Source organism: Varanus komodoensis, unplaced genomic scaffold, assembly GCF_004798865.1.
Source record: "Varanus komodoensis strain SLA01 unplaced genomic scaffold, ASM479886v1 scaffold2, whole genome shotgun sequence".
Taxonomy (NCBI): Eukaryota; Metazoa; Chordata; class Lepidosauria; order Squamata; family Varanidae; genus Varanus; species Varanus komodoensis.
The window spans coordinates 45,701,431-45,722,175 of record NW_025335568.1 but is presented as its reverse complement, the minus strand read 5'-3'; the positions used below and the strand labels follow the sequence as shown (position 1 = coordinate 45,722,175).

Genomic DNA, 20,745 nt, shown 5'->3' with positions numbered 1-20,745 from the left:
GCGCCGAAAAACAAATAACAACGGCGCCAGGCGGACCTCTGGGGAGCGCATTCCATAGATGCAATATGCAATTTGCATGATATTTTCCTTACATAGCTTTTTTTTCTGTAATCCTAATCCAAACAGATGAACCATAATTTGCTAGTTTGGAATATATCCTACAAATACAAATCTCTGCTACACATTTTATACAGATTAATCCTGATTTACCTGTCTCTGTTACTAAAATTTTTGGATTGGTAGTTTCTTGGAGGTTACTAAGAAAGTAGCATGAATAAAAATAATGTCTGTAAGCGGTGGCCAATTTCTTTCCCACAAGAAAATGTTCCCATATTTGTATGTGTCATAAATCTAAACTGGGTTTACATTGGCCTGCTTGTTGGCTAAAGCATATTTTCATGGGGTTTGTATTTTTTAATAGTAATATCTTTGGAAAGGAGAAAATTGATTCTGAATGGGTAATGTTCTTCTATGAAAAAGCCTTTTACAAAGAAACTTGCTCTTGCTTATCTCGGTAAAGTATTTCCCAAAACTGGAAAAGGGGTCCTGCTGGGCATTGTACTTCTAATGACTTAAAAGGAAGTGATTTGGTGGGGAGGGGAGGAGACGAGACGCTTATTCAATTACCCTTCAAAAAACAGTTGAAACAGGTAAGAGCTTTTTGAAGGGTACAAAATATTTCACAAGTGAATTCCAATTTTGGTTCATTCCTAACTTTAAGGAATTAAATTTCAGTGTGGATAGTAAAACAGATGAAGAAAATTTGGCCTGTATTTCTGTGGAATTCCTTGTGGAGTTCTTTTTACATAGAAGCATAGTTTGAATAGAACTGTCTAGTTCTTATTACTGCTCCTAACGGAATCACTTGCTCCTGTTCAGATTAAAAAAATGGTATTTTGAAAATTGTTTCACATCTAAATACTTTCCATATAAACACTATTTATACTGTATTTTATGTCTTAATTATATGTTCTTTAAAAAAGGGACTGCAGGTGGCACAGTGGTTTAAACCGCTGGGCTGCTAGATTGAAAGGTCACCGGTTTGAATCTGCACAACAGAGTGAGTTCCTGTTGCTCTGTCCCAGCTCCTGCCAACCTTGCAGTTCGAAAGCATGAAAATGCAAGTAGATAAAAAGGTACCACTTCAGTGGGCAGGTAACAGCATTCTGTGCACTTTGGTGTTTAGTCATGCCGGCCACATGACCACAGAGACTGTCTGCAGACAAACACTGGCTCCCTCAGCTAGGAAACGGAGATGAGCACCACTCCTTAGAGTCAGGGGACGTAATATCAAGGGGAAACCTTTACCTTTATCTTTATCTTAAACAAGAATGAGAACAAATGTGAGGAATTAGTTATAAAGGACATTCCTGTTGTAGTAAGAATAAATGTTTCTTCTAAAAACACTCTTACATTTTCTACAGGAGATAATGGGTTTTCACAGTCAGCAACGTATTACAATCCAGAACAGCTACCTCCAGAGAATTCTTCATTTATGGAACGAAATTTTATCTGTAGATTACGCTGCCTCCTGGATAATTCATCTGGGTTCTTGGTGAGTACAGAATCACATCCAGGTCCAATTCAGAACTAACAAGAAAACATGAACCTGAGCCATTATAAGAGTGCTGTGTAGTGAACCTGTTTCTCCTATACATAGAAAGCCTTATTGTGCATATTCCTTTAACTTTACATGTGAAAGGAGGAAGTTTTTAAAACTTCCATTTGGTATTTGGTATAAACTGTGGGGAAATGTGTGTTAAAGCCATGTTCAGCTTTATTGTTAAAGTCATGTTTAGCTAAAAAGTACCATCCAAAACCATGATTTGATCCTGGCCTGCTATAAATGGCTTTGACAAACCATAGTTTCCTATATTCATACAAATTGTGAAATCACAGTTTTTCCAAAAAATCTAACCTTCATAGCATGCATGGGGGATAATGGGGTGGGAGTATGTGGGTCAAAGTTCATTCTCATAATGGAAAGCCATGGTTTTCCTTTGCATTCTCTAATTATGGATCTTACAAACAAGGTCTGTGTCATTTTTAAGGACTCAGTTTATGATGAAATATGTCAACCAGATCATTGGTTTTGAACTAATGTCTTTCCAAATTTTTCAAACAAAGTAAATCTATTTTAATAATCTTACAACCAGTCACTCTTTTGACTACTAAAGCAATCATGCAGTCGTTTTGTTCAGAAAGAATGAACCAAAAACCCTAACAAATATTAACAATCCATTTCCAATACAGCACTGCCTCACCACATTTGAACATCTTGTTTCTGTGTCCCCCACAATATTTCAATGGGAGTGGGCTGTGCATTAATTTCCTCTCTGTCACTACTAAAATGCAAATCTTTATTATTCAAATGTTGAAAAATGTGAAAAGCTACTATAGCTAAATCAGTTCTGAATTCTGTTTATATAAATAGACATGGTCATAATGATAATGGAACCAGGGCTATTTAGCCCTGAAGCAAAAAACCTGGGGAAATCTTTGCACTCTCCAGCAGGTTGAATGCTTCAGTGCTTGCATGCCACCCAGTATCCATCAGAACAATTTCTAAAAAAGTAAGAATCTTGATGATGATTGTAAGATATCCTACATTTTGTTGAAGAACAATATTACTGTTAGTTTTTGTGTTAGCAGATTAAACAGTGTTTGTACAATTTTGAAAATATCTTCCATGGAATCCTATACAAAACAATTCAAAGATAGAATTTGCAATTTTGATACTTAAATTAAGTACTTGTAAACAATAAACTACTTGTTAACAACTTATAAATTAGCAAGAAAAAGATTACATGTTTGAAATGCAGTATGTGGTTACACCTAGTTTTTTTTTCTTCTGAAGGCCATGAATTTTCAAGGGAGATTAAAATTTCTGCATGGACAGAACAAGAAAGGGAAGGATGGAGCAGCTATATCTCCTCAGCTTGCTTTGTTTGCTGTGGCAACTCCACTTCAGCCTCCATCCATTCTTGAAATACGTACCAAAAACTTTATCTTCAGGACTAAGCACAAATTAGACTTCACACCTATAGGATGTGATGCAAAGTAAGTGCAGGAACCCAGAGAAGATGGTTACCTTGAGATACATCAATAACTTTTATAGTGTAGTTGAGGTGGTATGCTTTTTCTGATATTCTGATATTTTATTTAATTTTTATTCTTGGTTAAGTGGATTGTTGTAAACTGTGCTGAGAGCTTCAACTGTGGGGCAATAATAGAAATGAAATGAAGATGTAGAGGAAATCTGTGTGGAACTGGGTCTTCCCTTAAAATCCAGTTAATTAACCCTGTGAAAACTCATAGCTTAATTCACAACCTTTCCTCATCTTCATTCATGTGTACAGTTCAGAGACTTGATATTTAAGAAAAACTCTAGACCACGGTTTTAGAAGCCTAATGTAATTGTATCAGAAACATTTTCTTGTTCTTGAGTCAGTGTTTTTATCATGCTATACTGTATCTTCTAAGTGCTTATTAGCTATTTATCCATTTTGGTGTATCAGGTCTGGTATATCAGTTCAGTTTCCATAATCTTTCTGAAAAAGAGTTCAAAAATACTTTTTTTTTTATTTTGAAGAGCATTTGGCTATAGTGATTTTCTGGATAGTCATTGCTGTTTTCTGTTAATCTGGGTTTTGTAGTAAATTTTCCTATTTTAAGATGTCATTATTGGATTTTATTGTTTTTGTCTTTGTCTTACTAACTTGAATTATGGAAAGGCGCCATAAAAACATTTCAAATATATCTTGCAGAGGACGAATTGTACTGGGATACACCGAAGCAGAACTGTGCATGCGAGGAACAGGTTACCAGTTTATCCATGCAGCTGATATGCTTTATTGTGCAGAGAATCATGTCCGAAGTAAGAGCAGTCTTATGTTAAGAAGCTAACCCAAAACAAACAAAAACAAATATGTGCCAGAACAAATTTAATTTAAATTAATCTCTTGTTTTTCTAATAAGGGCTTTCCTTTAAACATATCCTTCCATTACACACATGAACATAAGGTGCAAGAAACAATATATTAATATTCCTGTGTGGATTCCTTTAGTGTGAGTCTCAGTGTTCCTGTCACATCCTGCTCTTTGCACTTCCTCTTCTGTGCCTCCTTTGCTGCTAGTTCAGCAGTTTTCTCAGTCAGATTGGCTACTTTTAAGAGATTTTTCCAGGTCTAAATTTAGAACATAATCTGACCTTGATGGATCCTTTCTTTTATCAGAACCTTTCACACTCTATATGCCCTGTATAGAAAGGCTATGTTTTTCCTTTAACTGTACAATATTTCATCAAAGATAATATCCTCCTTCTGTTTGTTTCATAAAAGTGTTTTATGAAACTTCAGTGACCTGTTAAAGGAAACATATGTCTGTTCAAAACAGAGAAGTAAATTATTCTATTTTTCTTTCAAATACTACCCCCCAACAAACAAAAATGATGAAAAATGCAACTGTAACTAATTGAACTGTAAGTTCAAATTTACTGAATTAGGGTTTTAGGGATTCTATTGTATTTTATTGTATTGCTTTTTATATAAATAGAGAACAGTCCCTATGATCCTGCAGATTTACAGGGCTTAGATTTTTAAGGGCTTTAGGAGGTCCAATATTTTTTGTCATACAAGTTTGTATGTAATATATTGATACACTTGATAAGTTGTTCTATTTAAATCTGAGTGTCAAACTTAATTGGAAAAAATATGTCTTCTCCTATCCTGAATTTATTTTAGTGATAAAAACTGGAGAGAGTGGTATGACTGTGTTTAGACTTCTTACCAAGGAGAATCGATGGGCTTGGGTACAAGCAAATGCACGCTTGGTCTACAAAAATGGAAGACCAGATTATATCATCGCTACACAAAGACCCCTTACGTAAGTAGCTACCTAGTCAAGTCTTGCAGGTTCAAATGTTTTAAGTTCATTTAAACAGTAAAATAAAGATACAGCTTACAAATTCCTTGTGCTATTACTTTATTGGAAAAAACTAAGATATATAGCAAATAACATTTACCAGCAAGCTTCTTATGAGATAAAAACTCTATTGCACTTCCTCTTCTTCTCCCAACCCAGTAAAAAATGACTCTTTGACCTAAATGCAAAGACCTAGAAGCACAATAAAAAGCTTGCACTAGTCCAATGAAATCATTTACTTTTTTTCTGTAGCTATATAAATACCTTCAGCACTGCTTTTATTTGAAAAGCTGTTCTCCATGTAGTATAGAAAGTTCTGTTGAACAAAAGTAATTGAAGCCCCCAAAGTGTACTTGAACTAGCTTCACATTTCTTGAATACTGGCCTAAAGGACATAATTTTAATATTCTGTAACATATTTCTGTTAATGATGAATTCAGTTAAAATATTTACTTGCAATTTAGTTGTCCATATTCTTAAGCATTAATGCTTTGTAGAAGATTCATCACATTGGTAATAGACTTGTAGATTTTACATATGGCTTACATAAGCTATAAGCATCTGTTCTTGGCTGCAATCTTTCTAAAGCCTTGTGTGCCTTGTTCCAAATGAATGAAAATATATTTTCTTTCACTTCTTTAGAGGCTTTTTATTGTACTGTTCCTGTCCAAAACATCTATACCTGGCCTTTGCTCCAAGGCAATGTTGTTCAATTCAGCATTGGAAAAATACTTCCAATGGATGAGGAGAATCTCTTGTAGATTGCTAGGCTTGTAAGGACCAGTGCATAAGTTGTGGGGGTTTCTTGAGTTTTGCTTCTTCCCTTCAGTAGTTTGTCATGGTGTTTTCTTCCCTTCCTTCATTGATTCTATTGGAGGAGAGAGTCAGATGCAAACTCAAGGGCTTTTTTGTTGGTTAAGTCGGTCGGTCTGGGAACTGGAATGGATTTAAAGCCTCCCCCAGACTTTTTCTGACATGTTCCCAGAGTGCACTCTTTTTGCCCTTACCATTATCAGAGCAGCCACAACATCATAATTTTTGACCACAAAGACAGGATCTCTACAGCAGCCCAGCATAACAGAGTGGCTATCTCTGGTTTGCCACTTTTTAAGGTACTGGAAATATATGCAGATATCTTAATATCTTTTAAAAATTATATTTTAGAGGGTTAGTATTTTGGTGGTGAGCTAGTACACAGCTCCAGATAGTTGAAATGTGAAATCTTGATTGGTCAGTTTCCTGGTAGGTATCGCCTATCAATAGGAGACAACATCCATGGACATTAACAAAGCAAGGCTTCCAGTTAATTAATTTGTTATTTTGCTTTCCTCTTGACAGCTGTCAGACAGTGGGCAATTGAGAGCAAAGCAAATTTGTTAGGAGAACTTTGCTCTTAAAAGGGTTTGTGCCTACACCTCCCCCTTCTAGGTGAATTCACCTGGTCACTAATGCATTTCTGAAATACCAACTGAAATAATAAACGTTAACAATAAGTATTTGTAAAATATTCCATGCCTGTATTTTTAAAGGAGGCAAACTAGTATGCTGCTTGAGTGCTTTGGAGGGACTATCACTGGTAGACCTTGCAGAAAGTAGCAGCAGCAAAAGGGGTTGCAATTGGAGTGTAGAGAGGAGACAAAATGGATTCGGTTGGGATACTACCAAGAGGACCAAGGAGGAAGGATGTGCAGGACAACTGTTTATGAATTTCATTTAATTCCAAAGAAGCTGTGGCATGTGGCATTACAGGAAAAGAGGTTGCTATTAACAAATGTAAATTCAAAGTTCTTTGGACATGTCTAGTATGTCCTATTGTTTTTTTTGGATCAAAGCTAATATGTAAGCTATATATGTTTGTTCTTTCTACATAATATTTTACTAGTGTTTGCTTTTTATATCATGTTTATGCAGTTTTAGCGCCTCTTTGTATTACGCCATAATTGCATAATCCCGCACAACCTAGATGTAGCCAAAGCTATTAACTTGAAAGCCTTAGCTGGTTTTCCCCATTACTATTTTCTATGTTTGTTCCAGTGCTTTGAATAGTTCATAACAGCATTAAAATCAAAACTATTTCTCTGCGTTGCAACAACTACAGTTAACTTTTGCTTTTGGTATTTTGCAATTCAGAGATGAAGAAGGGGCAGAGCACTTACGAAAACGAAACATGAAGCTGCCTTTCATGTTTGCTACAGGTGAGGCTGTCTTATATGAAGTGATGTTCCCTCAGCCTGGCTTAATGGATTCTTCTCAGGCAAAGGTTAAAAGTGGCATCGGAAAAGGAGCTGCTTCTAAGTCTACACTGCTCAAAGAATCTGTTGATCCCAATTCACTTTTGGGTGCAATGTTGCAGCAGGATGAATCTGTGTATCTCTGCCCACCTGCTTCAAATAAAATAACCTTCGAAAGAAACCTTTTTGCAGACAGCAGGGATGAACTGGGTAATGTAATGGCAGGTGATTGGCAGGATAATATTTTACCAGTGGGAAATAACAGCATCCTGAAACAGGAACAGACTGAATGTCCCCAGGAAAGTAACTTAATGCTTCCAGAAGACAGCATGGAACTTTTTCAGGATAACAAAAACAATGAACTGTACAATATCATGAAAACTCTAGGAGTTGACTTTGAAGATATCAAATGTTTTCAGCAAGATGAGGACTTTTTAAAAAATGAACTTTCTGGTGTGGATGACATTAGAGACATTGATATAACAGACGAAATCCTGACCTATGTTCAGGAATCCTTAAATAAGACTGATCTCTATTCGAGTTACCAGCAACAACCACCCATGGTTCAGAATTCTACCTGTTTAATGCAACAGCAGTTGGAACAGCAGCAACTTGACCAACAGCAGAAACAAACAGTGTCTGAACAACATCAGCATCATCAACAGCTGTGTCAGAAGATGAAACACATGCAGGTCAATGGGATGTTCACAAACTGGAACTCTGTTAGCAGCATACCCATTAACTCTTCACAGCAACAGATGCAGCCATATGTCTTTTCTGGTATGGAAGAAATAACTCAGGAGTTCCCTTACAAATCTGAAGTCAATTCAGCCACGTATGCATGTAGGCAAGAGTTCATTCCTTACAAGCAGCCAACCAGTGTGGTGTCACAACTTTCAGACTTTACACAGATAGACTTTCCAGTAGGAAGTTTTGAGCGATCAAATTATTCAGCTTCTTCGGGCTTGGAGGAGTTTCTCAATTGTTTGCAGCATGTCCCTGAAAGTCAGACCTGTGGAATAAACTCTCAGCAAGTTATAGTAACTCCTCAGACATGCTATGCTGGTGCTGTGTCAATGTACCAGTGTGTATCTGAAACGCAACCAAACTGTACAGAGCAAATGCAATATACTCCTGCAGTATCGGGACAGCAAACATTGCTAAACAAGGTATGGAACTTAAACTTGTGAAATATTTGATGTTTTAGCTTGGCTGTGTTTGCATGCATTGCGGAGAATGTTAGTTTTTTGTTCACAAACAGCATACTATACATGCTGTCTGATTGCTGGGTTTCTCTGGGTTGGAGTGAAAAACTATAAAAAGACTCACCAGGAAGCAAAGCTTAGCATATACCTCTAAACCAGGATTTATGGTTTTCTGCTCTCCTATACTGACAAGCTACAGTTTGTTCTTGACTGCTAGTTTCTAGCTTGTTGAGAAGTAACAGCCCAGGAGTTCCGGTTTGGAAACTACTCTGAGGTGTTGCTTTCTGATTGATTTAGCATTTCCCACTAGCAGGAGAAACAAAGCAGAACCAAAGCAGCCTGCATGTGAAGAATATTTTATGTTAAAGTTCTAAGGGTCCCTAGCCAACAATTTTAAACCTAAATGTCCACACGATTAATTCATAAGCTAATTTGTACTTAGAAAGTTTACTTCCCTTTAGGATGTTATAAGTGCCTTTGTTTCTAGGGTTAGTTGGCTAGTTGTTCCAAAAATACATTAATTGGATAGCATGAGCTTCATTCTTTCTTATGGAATTATCTTCTCCTGCTTCCATGGCTTTGTTCATATCCTTGTAAATTAATAGGAAATTCTTACACTGCTATGTGTAGCTCCTCTATACTGTCTCTTAGTCAGCTGGTATGTCTAATAGATCAGTAATACTAGGATATTTTACTGTATTTCTGAGCTAGAAATCTTTTTACATAATGATATGCCTTAAATTTGGTAAATCTGAAATTATTGTTTTGGAAAAACTCAGATTCAAAATACGGAGGGGTACTTCACTTATGGAAGTAGTAGGCTTTACGAACAGACTTGTATATACATTATCAGTTGGTATACAGTAGTATTTTCTACAAATTTGTGACCTAACAACATAAAAAAGAGGAATGCATGTCAAGAAATGCTATTTTCTTATGCAAGATAAGGCTGTCACTGGCCACTAGTCAAAATAGCTGTATATTGCATTTATTAGCGGAGTGGTTGACCCTCTATATAACAGTTTCTGGGGAAAACAAGCAAGCTATTATAGATATATCATACCTGTTGATTTCACACAGGTGGTTGAACACTATATGAATAAAATTTTGGACTGGATAGGGCTTATTTTTCTGATGGGGCTTTGATCTGATCCAGCATGGTTCTTTTGTTCTCATACTTCAGGATGGACAAAATTAGTTTTAATGGCTTTTTGTGACTTAGTATTTTAAAAGTAACACTAAGTAACTGAGATGTTACTGAGTATTAGTAACTGAGATGTTTAAATAATATGTTCAGTAGATTATTTAAGTGTATTTACATTGTATTTCCTTAATGCTGTCAAATTCATTTCTAAGTCATGCTGAAAACATGTGCTTAGGAATACAGTGTTATATGAAGAGCAATCTTGGCCTTAATGTTTTCATATTATTTGTGAATAAGTATAGATTAGCATTCAGGAGGTCATGGGATATAATGCCTTTAAGGTAGTCTCTAGGGAAAATTTCACAAATTGTGCTTCACAAAAAGCTTAATTCTAGGTTGGCTTAGGGCACAATTCAGTAAGGCTGTCTGTATCCCTCGAAACCTGGAGAACAATAGTCATCCTGCACAGGGTGGGAGAAGCACAGAGGTGAAGGTTGCCTCCATGCTCCTTGTACCCTAAGAAGTGGCTGTCTAACTGCAGAGTGCTCTGGGGGGAGGGAAGGAGGATGAGGCTACCAGGACACATCATATCTTAGTAGTGTTACTCTCCTCCCCATTCCCAGAATGCTGCTTTTCTCTGAAATTGTTAAAAAGTTGGAGATGGAACTGAGGTGATCTTTCAATACCATTTCTGAAGGGGAGTGGGAGGTCCAAGGGTATATCCCAGCTTCTGTGATCAACACTGTTCAGATTTCACAGTTGGGAATCTGAATGATCCTATGGCTCCTGTACTCTGTCTAGGTGCCATAAGATTGCCCTGTTAATCATTCAAACAGATTTCATTACAGGTGTAGATACTTACCTTCCTTTGGAAATTGGCCAGAGTCCTCAAATCTTGGAAGCATTGTTAAATACTATTCTTTGGAAGGCTAGGATAAGCTAGGAAAACTTGAAGGGGGCATGGAGGGTATTTTCCAGTTTACTGTATAATGTTCTGATCTGCTTGAGTTGAATTACAAATGTAAATTTTCTCATAGGCGCTTTGCTCAGTTTGTTCTCCACCCCAGTCCCTTGCTTAATTTGAAGCATAAATCCAAATTACCTCAGTGTTCCTTGTCACATTCTTGGATTTCATACATTTATCCTACTAGGATAGTTTTTATACTTTATAATATTTCTTGTTTTGTAGCTATGCCATCTATATAATTTCTCAAACACATTATCCATCAGTGCATATAACTTGCTGTCTGGATTCAGCAAAGCTCCACTGTTACTTCTCTGTTGAGCATACTCCCCTAGCTGTGCCTTTACTCAAGAACCAAAATGTTCAACCAAAATATGCTTTTAGAAGCTAACTGTTTAATGGTATGTAGTGAGTATAATGCACTGCACGGCTCAGATGCAGTACCATGTATGGGACATTGACTCAGTACCTTTTTCTATCTTCCTTGAACATGAGCAACTTATCCAGGAAAGAGGGTGGAGGTGTGGGAGAGCAAATTGTGTTCACAGAGCATAGGGAAGTGCAGAAAATGTGCCAGTGATCCTTACCGTTTGAAGTACTAAATCCATAGTTGGGATTCAGAGTTTAGTAGCTTATACATTGCTCATTAAGACTCTGCCTGCACTTTGGTTTACTAGAAGCAATTAAAATTGCTAGAAGTTTCCCAGGTTCTGTTAAGTTTCTAATACTTAAACTTTATCATGGACTCTGGTTAAACTATGTAAATCATGAATTGCATATTGTTTGTCACTTTCAGACATAATGTAAAATTCTAGTTTGGTGTTATATCCACAACCAAAATAAGTAAGGTCCCCTTCCTTCCTCTGGCATGCAAGAATTTCTAACCTAACTTCCTGTTTTCTTAGCAAATCATAGTTTGCTTTTGCATCCAAATGAAACAAACTGTGGTTTGCCAACAAAAAGGAATTTACTTTAGCAATCCTGGCATGCTACAGGGAAGAGGAAGCAATGAACCGAACACTTGCTTCTCTGCTTATGGAACACCAAACCAGGATTTTACAGTATGACCTGGCTCACATGATCAAAAGAAGTATAAGCCAGAGTGTCTTTTTTAGATCTCAGCACATTACACAAGTGTAATTTAAAGAATCATTGCCTGGCCACAGTTTGTTGTGTTGTCCAAATCTGGGAAGCATGGCTTGTTGGAAAGGCACGCAACCTTCCAATAACTCCTTATCAGCTCATGCATTATTAGAGAATTGCCTCCCCACCAACAAAGTGTGTTGCCTGTATTTGGATGACATAAGAACCTGTACCATGATGGTGATTATTAAATTTGTGCATGGCATGTTCTGCAGGTTAAATTAGTCATGCCAAGTGAAGGTTTTATATATCTTGCTAGAAAGGTCAATGACTTAGAATAGAATGGAGATACTTTGGTACATTTTGGAAGATATAAATGTAGCTCACTTGGCTGTGTTCTTCCTGGCTCTAGCCCATGCTATACATTCTTTAGATAATAGGGTTGGAAAGTCCCCCTGGGGTATCCAAGTCCATCCTTTAAGAGTACATTAGCGCTTGCGCAACCATCTGTGCTCCTCGACTTGTAAATACTTGAAGGTATTTGTCATTGTTCAGCTGCCTCTGATGCCTGCATTCTGTATTATACATCTCTTCGTAAAATTCTTATAACTTGGCTAATTGCATTGTTTAATAGAACATATTTAAAAGAGTTATGTGTTTGTAAGGATAGGATCATTTTTAACAGCTTTGACGACACTGAAATATATTTTCTGATTTAGTATGTGTTCATTTTAGGCAGAGATCTCTTTATCTCTGAAATAAATCAAGAATAAGTATTTAGAGTAGAGATCCAGTAAAATGAGAGAAATGAATAATTAAGGAGCTGGTGAATATTCAGTTATATAAACCTTGAAAGATTTTTTAAAGTTACATTTTCCTTGTTGGAAAGTCAGATAAAAAATTAATACTGGACCTGATAAAGTACAAATGCAAAAGAAAAAATTAAATGTAGCAGAAAAGAGTGTGGAAACATGTGTGCTATCTTCCAAGAATCTTGGTTTGGTTGTCATAAGTTTTCTCAATTACTGACACAAGTTGTCAAAATGAAAAAAAAGTTGCTGAAGTTTGCCAAAATGCTAAGTTATAAGAGACAACAGCAGTTCTACATAGAGCTGGTGTTGTATATAGGTAGTTCAAGTATTGGTCTAGGACTCAGGAGATCTCAGGGGTAGTTTCCACACATTGATGAAGTTAATTGCATGACTTCAGGCCAGTCATAGACTTTCAGTCTTAAGGTACCTCACAGGGTTGTTGTGAGCATAAAATAGAGAAGATAACTATGTAAGCCACCATTTGTACCTGCAAGAAGAAGAAAGATGGTTTATAAATGTAAAATAAAATATAAATAAACCTGGACATTATTAGAAATAATAAGGGACCTCTGTGAAAGTGGAAAAACCACAAATATCTGTAGGTCCCCTCCCCACCCAGTGCTCACCTCTTTGCAGTAAGGAAGATACATCCGGATGGGCAGGGCAGAAAGGCATTCTTTGGAGGCCTTCCTCTCTCTCTTTTGGCTTCCTCTCTTTCTATGGTAATGATGATTTTCCACAGTAATTTTTAAAAATTAATAGACTGTGTAAGTTACATTTGTATATGTTAGAACTTAAAATTGAAATATTTGAAACTTAATGACAACATTGTGAAAGTGCTTTCTTTAAGGAATATTTTTCTGAGCCAGAATACAGGCAAGAACATATCAAATATGTGATCACGGGGTGCTGTTTGGTATCAAAACTTAACTGTTTTGAGACTTTAGCTGAATTTTGCCAAACATGCAACATCAATATTCATAAATGATAATTCAAGAAGACATATTAAAGAGAAAATTCATCATTAGGAGTGAAATGGAGTGGCTAAAAATCTGAATAGAACCACTGCACACCACATTTTGTTGCAGGTTCCCACTTGATCCTTCTAAGAATGGAATTAGGTGGTCCTGTGCATCAATCATCTTGACAGAGCAAAGGGCTACCCATGAATAAAGTAAGTGTTTTTGGCATACTAAATCCTCCAGTGCAAAGGATAGCTAAAAAAAAGGGAACCCAAAAAGTAGTCCACCAAAGACTGAACAAAGACCACTGATGGTTTCAAATAATTGAGGAAAAGGAGTTTATGGTACCCTGCAAAGTGGGGAAAGTTAGATGATGAATTATGAGACATGCTTGCCCCTACCCTAACAATTAGGGTTGGGGCAAGCATGTCTCTAAGGTCTCTAACTACTTTTTAATAAAATCCATGAGGTAGGGTAAAACAGAATTAGAGAGAAAGGATTCTCTTTTAGAGTATGCTAAATCCATTAACAGCTTAAAGTGTTCTGGAAGCAGATATGAAACTGGGGTCTTGGGAAACATACCAAGAATTTCCACTACATAAGCTTTCAACACAGTTTGAAGGAATTTTCCGCTATTCCATCCCACACTCTATTGTTCAGACTTGGAGTTGGATGAACAGTTTCCTAATCATGTTTCTCTAAAGCCCAGCACTCAGCACTCTAGGTCCAATGTGCTACAGCGATAGAATTCTGAGATTCCAAGCGAGGTGGGCAGGAGGTTCCGGAGTCTCATACTATTGGACCATGTTGGTGATGTTAGAGTGTGTGATTTCCCAGTAATTTATTTTTTCATGCAGATTCCAGACTTCTTTCTGTTTTAATTTTAACAATGTCTTTACAGAATCTCAGATTAAATAAAGCTAGTCCTAGAGTAGGCAACCTTTGGGGGTCTATGGATATATTTGGCAACTTGAGCAACAGTTCTAGAGCTGATCATGAAATAATTGCCATGGGAAAATTTTTAGTCACAAAGAAGTGATATGACCAGAAGGCTTGAGTGCAAGATGGTTATGAGGTCATAGCCTCTACACTGTAGAGTCTACAGACATTATCCAGCTCCTCTGAATCCAGTTTTCCATGCTAATAAAAACTTGTTTCACAGAAGATAAACTTGTCTTTTCTTTCCCACTTCACCAGGCCTTAGTCCTACTTCCAACTTTTTTCTTTCACATTCAACTTGTTTCTTTCTCTTCCTAGTTCTGATTGAGACAATTTCAGCTGCCAGTAAGAAAACATGTTACACTACTGAAAGGAAAGGGAGAGCTCTAAGAACTCTTCAGTAGGCACCATGAATGGTGTCCAGGGTTGTGCTGATGTCCACAAGCCTATTATGACACTCTGTTAGATGTAGTTTCCAACCTTTCCCTGAAAGGAAAGATATTCTGCTGTCTTGCCATATGGTTTATATTACTCCAGATGTGTTTCACTTGAGAAAAGCCAATCTTTGAAAATGATGTCTGTTTCCCATGGGTTCGCATGAAGACTGAGCCTGGAGTTCTATTCCCAGTTACCTGTGAATAACCCCATTGTACTTTACATTTTGAGCAGCCATGTATAGCTTGGCAACCTAAGCTGTGCCTGGTTTTTATAATAAGTACCAACATTTCAAGCAATGGTGTGTCATATTTATGGTTGTGCCATACCTTAAACCCCAATTCACATAAGCACTCACCTCCAAACAAGAACATTTTAAATACACCTATGCACAAGACTGCCCATTGTCTCAAGTAACTTTTGGCAGAAGAAAAGGAAAATATCAGAAATGTAAGCTCTTCTCATAACTGTTTTCCTAGTGTTTTTCCCTGCCTTTTTTAGGGTTTAGCCAAAAATGGTTTCAGCCAATGGAATGTGAGGCATTTTGTTAAAAATTACATCTTCTCTTGCAGGTGTATAAGAAATTGAGCAAAAACACTGTCCCTGATCATTCTTACTTCTTTGCTTGGTTTTTTTAAACCTGGTTCTATCCATACGATTGCAAATTAAGCAACACATACTTTTAAAACTAATTAAAACACTTCCTTACTTTCAGACACCATCCTTTTCATCTCTAGAACACTGTAATTACTGGTTGAGGAAAATTTCTGTGCAGTGTTCAAACTTCTGAGAGTTAATAATTCTGTCCCTTGATTATAGCCCCTCATCTTTAACCGTCTTTAACTCTTGTACTACAAAATATGCAAGTTCCTATCAAAACTGGTAGATATAACAATGAATGATCAGGCATGTCACCAAGTTCTTTCATATTCTTCCTATTAAAATAGGATAAACTTCTCTGAAACTTGATAGTTAAAGTTGCCTAACTCAGAGCTATTCTTCATGATGGAGGCGTGAATAATAACAGAGCATGCATACATACAAGCTTATAATCATGCCAAGTGCTGTCAGTGGTTATTCCAGAGGTCACGCCTGACCCAAGAATCTCAGTTAAATAATAGAGTACAAGAAGAATAATTCTGATGAAGGATGGGTCAAGCAATTAAAGGTGGATAACTGAATTGCTAGTTCTAGGCTGTTGGAAGGGTGCTGTTTAGGGACATAGTTTCTTACAAATGAAAAGGGACCGCCAAAGTAAACTTTCTCTCTCTCTCTCTCTCTCGGCAGCTGCATATGTTTTTTATATGTCTCACTTATCAGTTTGTAAAGAACATATGTAAAATATTAATGTTTTTCTCAAAGGTATTAATGTTGATCATATTATATTACTGTATGACAGGATATGTGGACCATTTTGCTTTGGTCAATGTATATGAGAATTGCTGAAATACATAATGTCAGGACTAATGAAATCCTTCCGGAACTCTTACTTGACTTTGTCTATGTAATGTAGTATCACTTCTGGATGAGTGATTTCCCTGAAGTCCAACAAAGTACAGGCCATTTTTGTAAATAAAAACATGCATGTATGCAAGAACTACATAAATTTGTAAAATATGATGTGAGTCTCAATTTAGAATAAATCAAAATAAGTATGTAAGTATGTAAGTACCAAATTATTTATGTTGGTTCTAAGGTGTAAGTGATTACTCTCTACTGTAGAAAATGAACATAGCCCTCTTCTAAATTAAACAATGGAGCTGTATTTAAAAAAGAGCACCTTCTAAAAATCTTAAAGAAAACTGAGGTGAAATACACAGTACATTTAATGAGAAGACTTTATATTGCATTAAAGGTATCATATTCTGTGTTACATTTCAAAGCTGTAGTTGCAGATACCACCTGGTAAGGTGCAAGGTTCATTAAATTTCAGCCTTACAAGTAGTTCAGTGAATTCAAGAGCCATTTACTTTTAAAAACTTTTTCCCAAGCAGCAAACACACAGACACATAGCAAATTGCTTTTGAAAGTAAGTGCTGTTGCAAAGGCTCTTGGTTATGGAAGCCTAGCTGTTCAAAGAAGAAAAGTCAAAATTCCAAACAAGACCTTTGTGCGAGCCCAAGCAGTTCTTTGGATCTCAGCCTAAGCCCATAATATCAGAAAAGTCTGTTGTCAGTAGTTAGAGATTATGGTTCTCAGAGCAAACAGAGCATATAGATTGTGAATAGTTTTATGAATAGTGCCACTAGGAAGAGATTTATGTATTATTTTTCAGAGGCTAGGTTCCAAATGTTCATGTGGTTAGAATTTTTCAGCCTGCTCTTCAATCTGCAGCTTTTTGAGCTCCCCCATAATAAAGGTGGTTAGAGGTTTTAAGCTGGATAGTCCCACATCATGGATTTTGTAGCAGTATATTTCCTGTATCAACAGGGGTTTGGACCAAAAAACCTTTACAGTCTGATGCTATGAAAGCACTCCCAAGTGGCTTTCCAGGAGGTGCAAAGGTCTATTTCTGAAAGGCAGCATTGGCAGGCATCAATTGAATTGGTATGGGCTGCTCTGGTCCCTGATACCTAACTCCATTACTTTTTTGCTCATACTTGCCATTCTTGTGTTTTTTAACACTTTGTTATGTGCATTTCTGAAATAGTCGATAATGGGCCTGTTATTTGTATTTGCTTCCCATAGAAAGAAATGAAACTTAAGTTCATGTTGACTTCAGTGCAGTCTACATGCAGATAACATTCTGCTTAAGCATTAAAAAAACTTGCATATAAAATTAGATCTTTATACATGGATTTGGTTTGCTGGTAAAAAGGAAGCCATTCCGGTTTAATCAGAGTTTGCTTTTTTTCCAGTTCCAGAATACTTTTAATGGAGGAAACCTGAATGATGCATATCCACCGCAATTAGATGTTGTCAGCACCCAACCTGGAACACATCTTCAGCCCCTTCATCATCCAACAGAATCCAGATCTTTCTCTGATTTGGCATCCAGTGGTTTTATGTAATTCAACACCAAATTCCTCTGGAGGATTGGATCAGGACTGGAATTATTAAATGGAGATTGAAAACCAGATGTGGTTGCACTTAATATGCATGCATATAGGATTTTTATCCAAAAGTGATACTTATAGGTGGAAGTTGGAGCTGTTATCATGGCCTAAAAGTTTGCATGTGAAATTTTTAGACAGTGAAATACGTACTGTTGCAATATTATTACTGCATCACATTGTAGAACATAAGATAAGGCAAATGATTTTATTGTTTAAAAGATGAAATTGGCACTTTGACCATTTTCTTTGGAATGGCAAAAGAACATTTCTCTTGGGTTCTTTTAGGCTTTGTTTTAAGCCAGTGTTCCCACTATAGGAGCAAATAAAACACTCTATACTGCATATTTGCATATTTCCTTCAACTACTTTATTTAGTATTGTTCTTTTTTTCCTTTTTCTTTACATTTCAGGTTCTAGCACTTTAGTAGAAGGTTTGATACAAGGATTTGATATGCAATTTTAGGTTTTATACAACCAAATCCATTGCAGTCCTCCCTTACAGTTAGCCTTAAGTGCCTCACAACATAGCTACCTTAATTCTGAAAGGAGCTAATAGGAAAAGAAACATTCACTCTAAAACTAGACACCCCTGCTCTGTGATTATTCAGTAGTTGGTTTGGTTTGGTTTGGTTTTAAAAGCTAGAGACCTATGAGTAGTATATTGCTTCTCTATTAAATGTATTACTGGTTTTTCTTATTTTAGATTTTATATTTTCTTTAGTATTTCAAATATAATACTGGTTTTTCTTTAGAATTTCATGTTGACTGAAATCCTTGGCTTTTTGTTTTCTGCATATTTCAGGTAGAACAGGGTAAAAACAGGTATATTATAGGAGAACTTTGTCTCCTCAAGATTAATTCTGAGTTTAACATACTGAAGAAAAAACATGTGCCTTATCTTGTGTTACAACACTTGTTGAATTGTCTTTTTGAAAAGTACAAGGCTGCTCTATGCAAATACTTCCATTTAAAATGGTTCCTGAGAAGGGTTCATTTTAAAAGCTAGTAGAAAGCAATGTCTCAGTAGGAAATAATATTGAAGCTTACTTTTGTAAAAATTTCTACTCCTAGGGTCAAATTTTGATTGGATTCTGTTTTTCAACTATTCCAATGGGAGAGGGTCTGCTGATATTGAATATCCCTGATGATTGCACTCTAAACAAAAAAACTATCTTTCTATGTATGTAAATTCACTTTAAATGTCTTCATTCAAGAGATAAAACTGAAAATTTATTTTAGTTCAACTATAGAGAGAAATTTTCCTTGAAATAAAAAGGATATTTTAAACTTTTTTTTTTTAAAGGCAAAACATTGTACTGGATTTTTATTTTTAGAACTGTAGGCACCAATGTTTGGTGTGTCATATTAGTTTAAATGGGGGATGGAGGGGATGTGTACATGTTCATAAAACTGAATTTCCATTACATGCTGTATAAATATGTAATAAGCACCAAGTAATGTCTTTGTAAAATATTTTAAACAAGTAAATTTTAAAATGGTATACCATATTATTAAAATGTGCATTATGTATGTATAATGTAAATGTCAATATAGACTCTTTTTTTAAAAAATAAATAAACCAACTCCCTCCAGGATGGTGTTCAGATTTTTGATGAAAGAGCAGTTTCAGTCAAATATTTTTAAATAACTTAACCACATGGAAGATTTAATGGGACATCAAATAGTGGGAAATGACTATTGAAAACTAAGGTTTTTAAAAGAAATGTGAAGCATAAATAAGAATTTATTTCCATCTTCTGGAAAAGATGGCAAGCAGTTGCTAGAATTTTAAATTTAGGATCTAACATTGCTTTTAACAAGCATTACAAAGGAAATATCTTTTGGTTACATAATGCATGTAAAGAAAATATCCTTTAAGCCATTAGGAACATTATTTTGGCCATTCCTAAATGTATTAATTTAGTAGTAACTCATTTCTTAATTTTTCATGTGCTCTTGTTTACAGACTGTTCCTGTAGTATTCTGTTTTGAATCAGTATCAGATATTTTTTTACATGAGTAATGCTGTACTGTAAAACTTAAAGGTTCAAAGGGATAATGTAACCTCTTTTTAAGAAAAGGGAAAAAAACAGAACCCCATAACAGATAAGAACCTATGTATCATATCACTTCTGTTAAACCAAATATCCCATCACTAAGTGCCAAGGATGCAGTATGAACTGGGTACTGCCTTATTGTAAGTTAGTTAATACAGTTATGTGTAATATCAGCTTGTTTTCTATATTAGCTGTGGCTGTGTTCAACAAGCCTGTGTATTGGTGGCGCACTGTAGATCTACACCAAACTGCTCTCCTCAAAACTGATGAATTTCTGACTTTATTATATCTCTCACCCTTCACCCATTTACCTCACCCTACCCTAAGTCTAAACAAATAACTACCTAGTTTTAATTAATATTACTATCACTTTCTGTAGATTGTCTTAGCTTCCTTCCCTCATTCTGTCTCCATTCTCCTTTTTGTCATCTCTGTTTTTTGTCATGCAGTTAATTTCTTGTGTGTTAGGGTATAATTTTACAGTGTTTTTAATGAGCTTTGGTAAAACTTGTAAAGCATAATATATGGTAATAAAATATCACCTGAATAGAGCTGATACGTAATTTTTTTCACAGCCTACCATACTTGACTTTTATTATTAGAAGAAATTGCTGACACATGGCACTGTATCACCTAAACTTTGATTCCTGTAATGTAGCCTACTTCAGAACCTTGGACAACATTTCTGTTCACAAGTTTCAACATTGCTAAATGCTACACCCTTTGCCCACCATCTGTTGGAAGTTATCTCAGTGCTACATTTACAACAACCTATGTGTGTTGGTCTTCAGTAATTGTTTCCCAATTCCCCCAAATGCCTTTGATGTCAATGAACCCCCCTCTTTGCCTACCAGGGTGCCAAATAAGACTAGAAGACAAGTGTAATAACTTGAAATAAACTTTTACTTGTTTAAAAACCACCATGTTTGTGGAG

At 36.1% G+C, this 20,745-nt stretch overlaps 1 protein-coding gene across 1 annotated transcript in view; it reads left to right on the top strand.

The window, feature by feature from the left end:
- The window catches only part of AHR (aryl hydrocarbon receptor), a 66,537-nt gene extending 46,176 nt beyond the window's left edge, over positions 1-20,361 (top strand). The window contains exons 6-11 of the mRNA XM_044428560.1: positions 1,425-1,555; positions 2,858-3,060; positions 3,768-3,877; positions 4,743-4,884; positions 7,054-8,323; positions 17,557-20,361. Of these exons, the coding sequence (XP_044284495.1) occupies positions 1,425-1,555; positions 2,858-3,060; positions 3,768-3,877; positions 4,743-4,884; positions 7,054-8,323; positions 17,557-17,709 (2,009 nt within the window). The 3' untranslated portion in view covers positions 17,710-20,361. The remainder of the gene's footprint in view (positions 1-1,424; positions 1,556-2,857; positions 3,061-3,767; positions 3,878-4,742; positions 4,885-7,053; positions 8,324-17,556) is intronic.
- Positions 20,362-20,745: the final 384 nt, after the last annotated feature.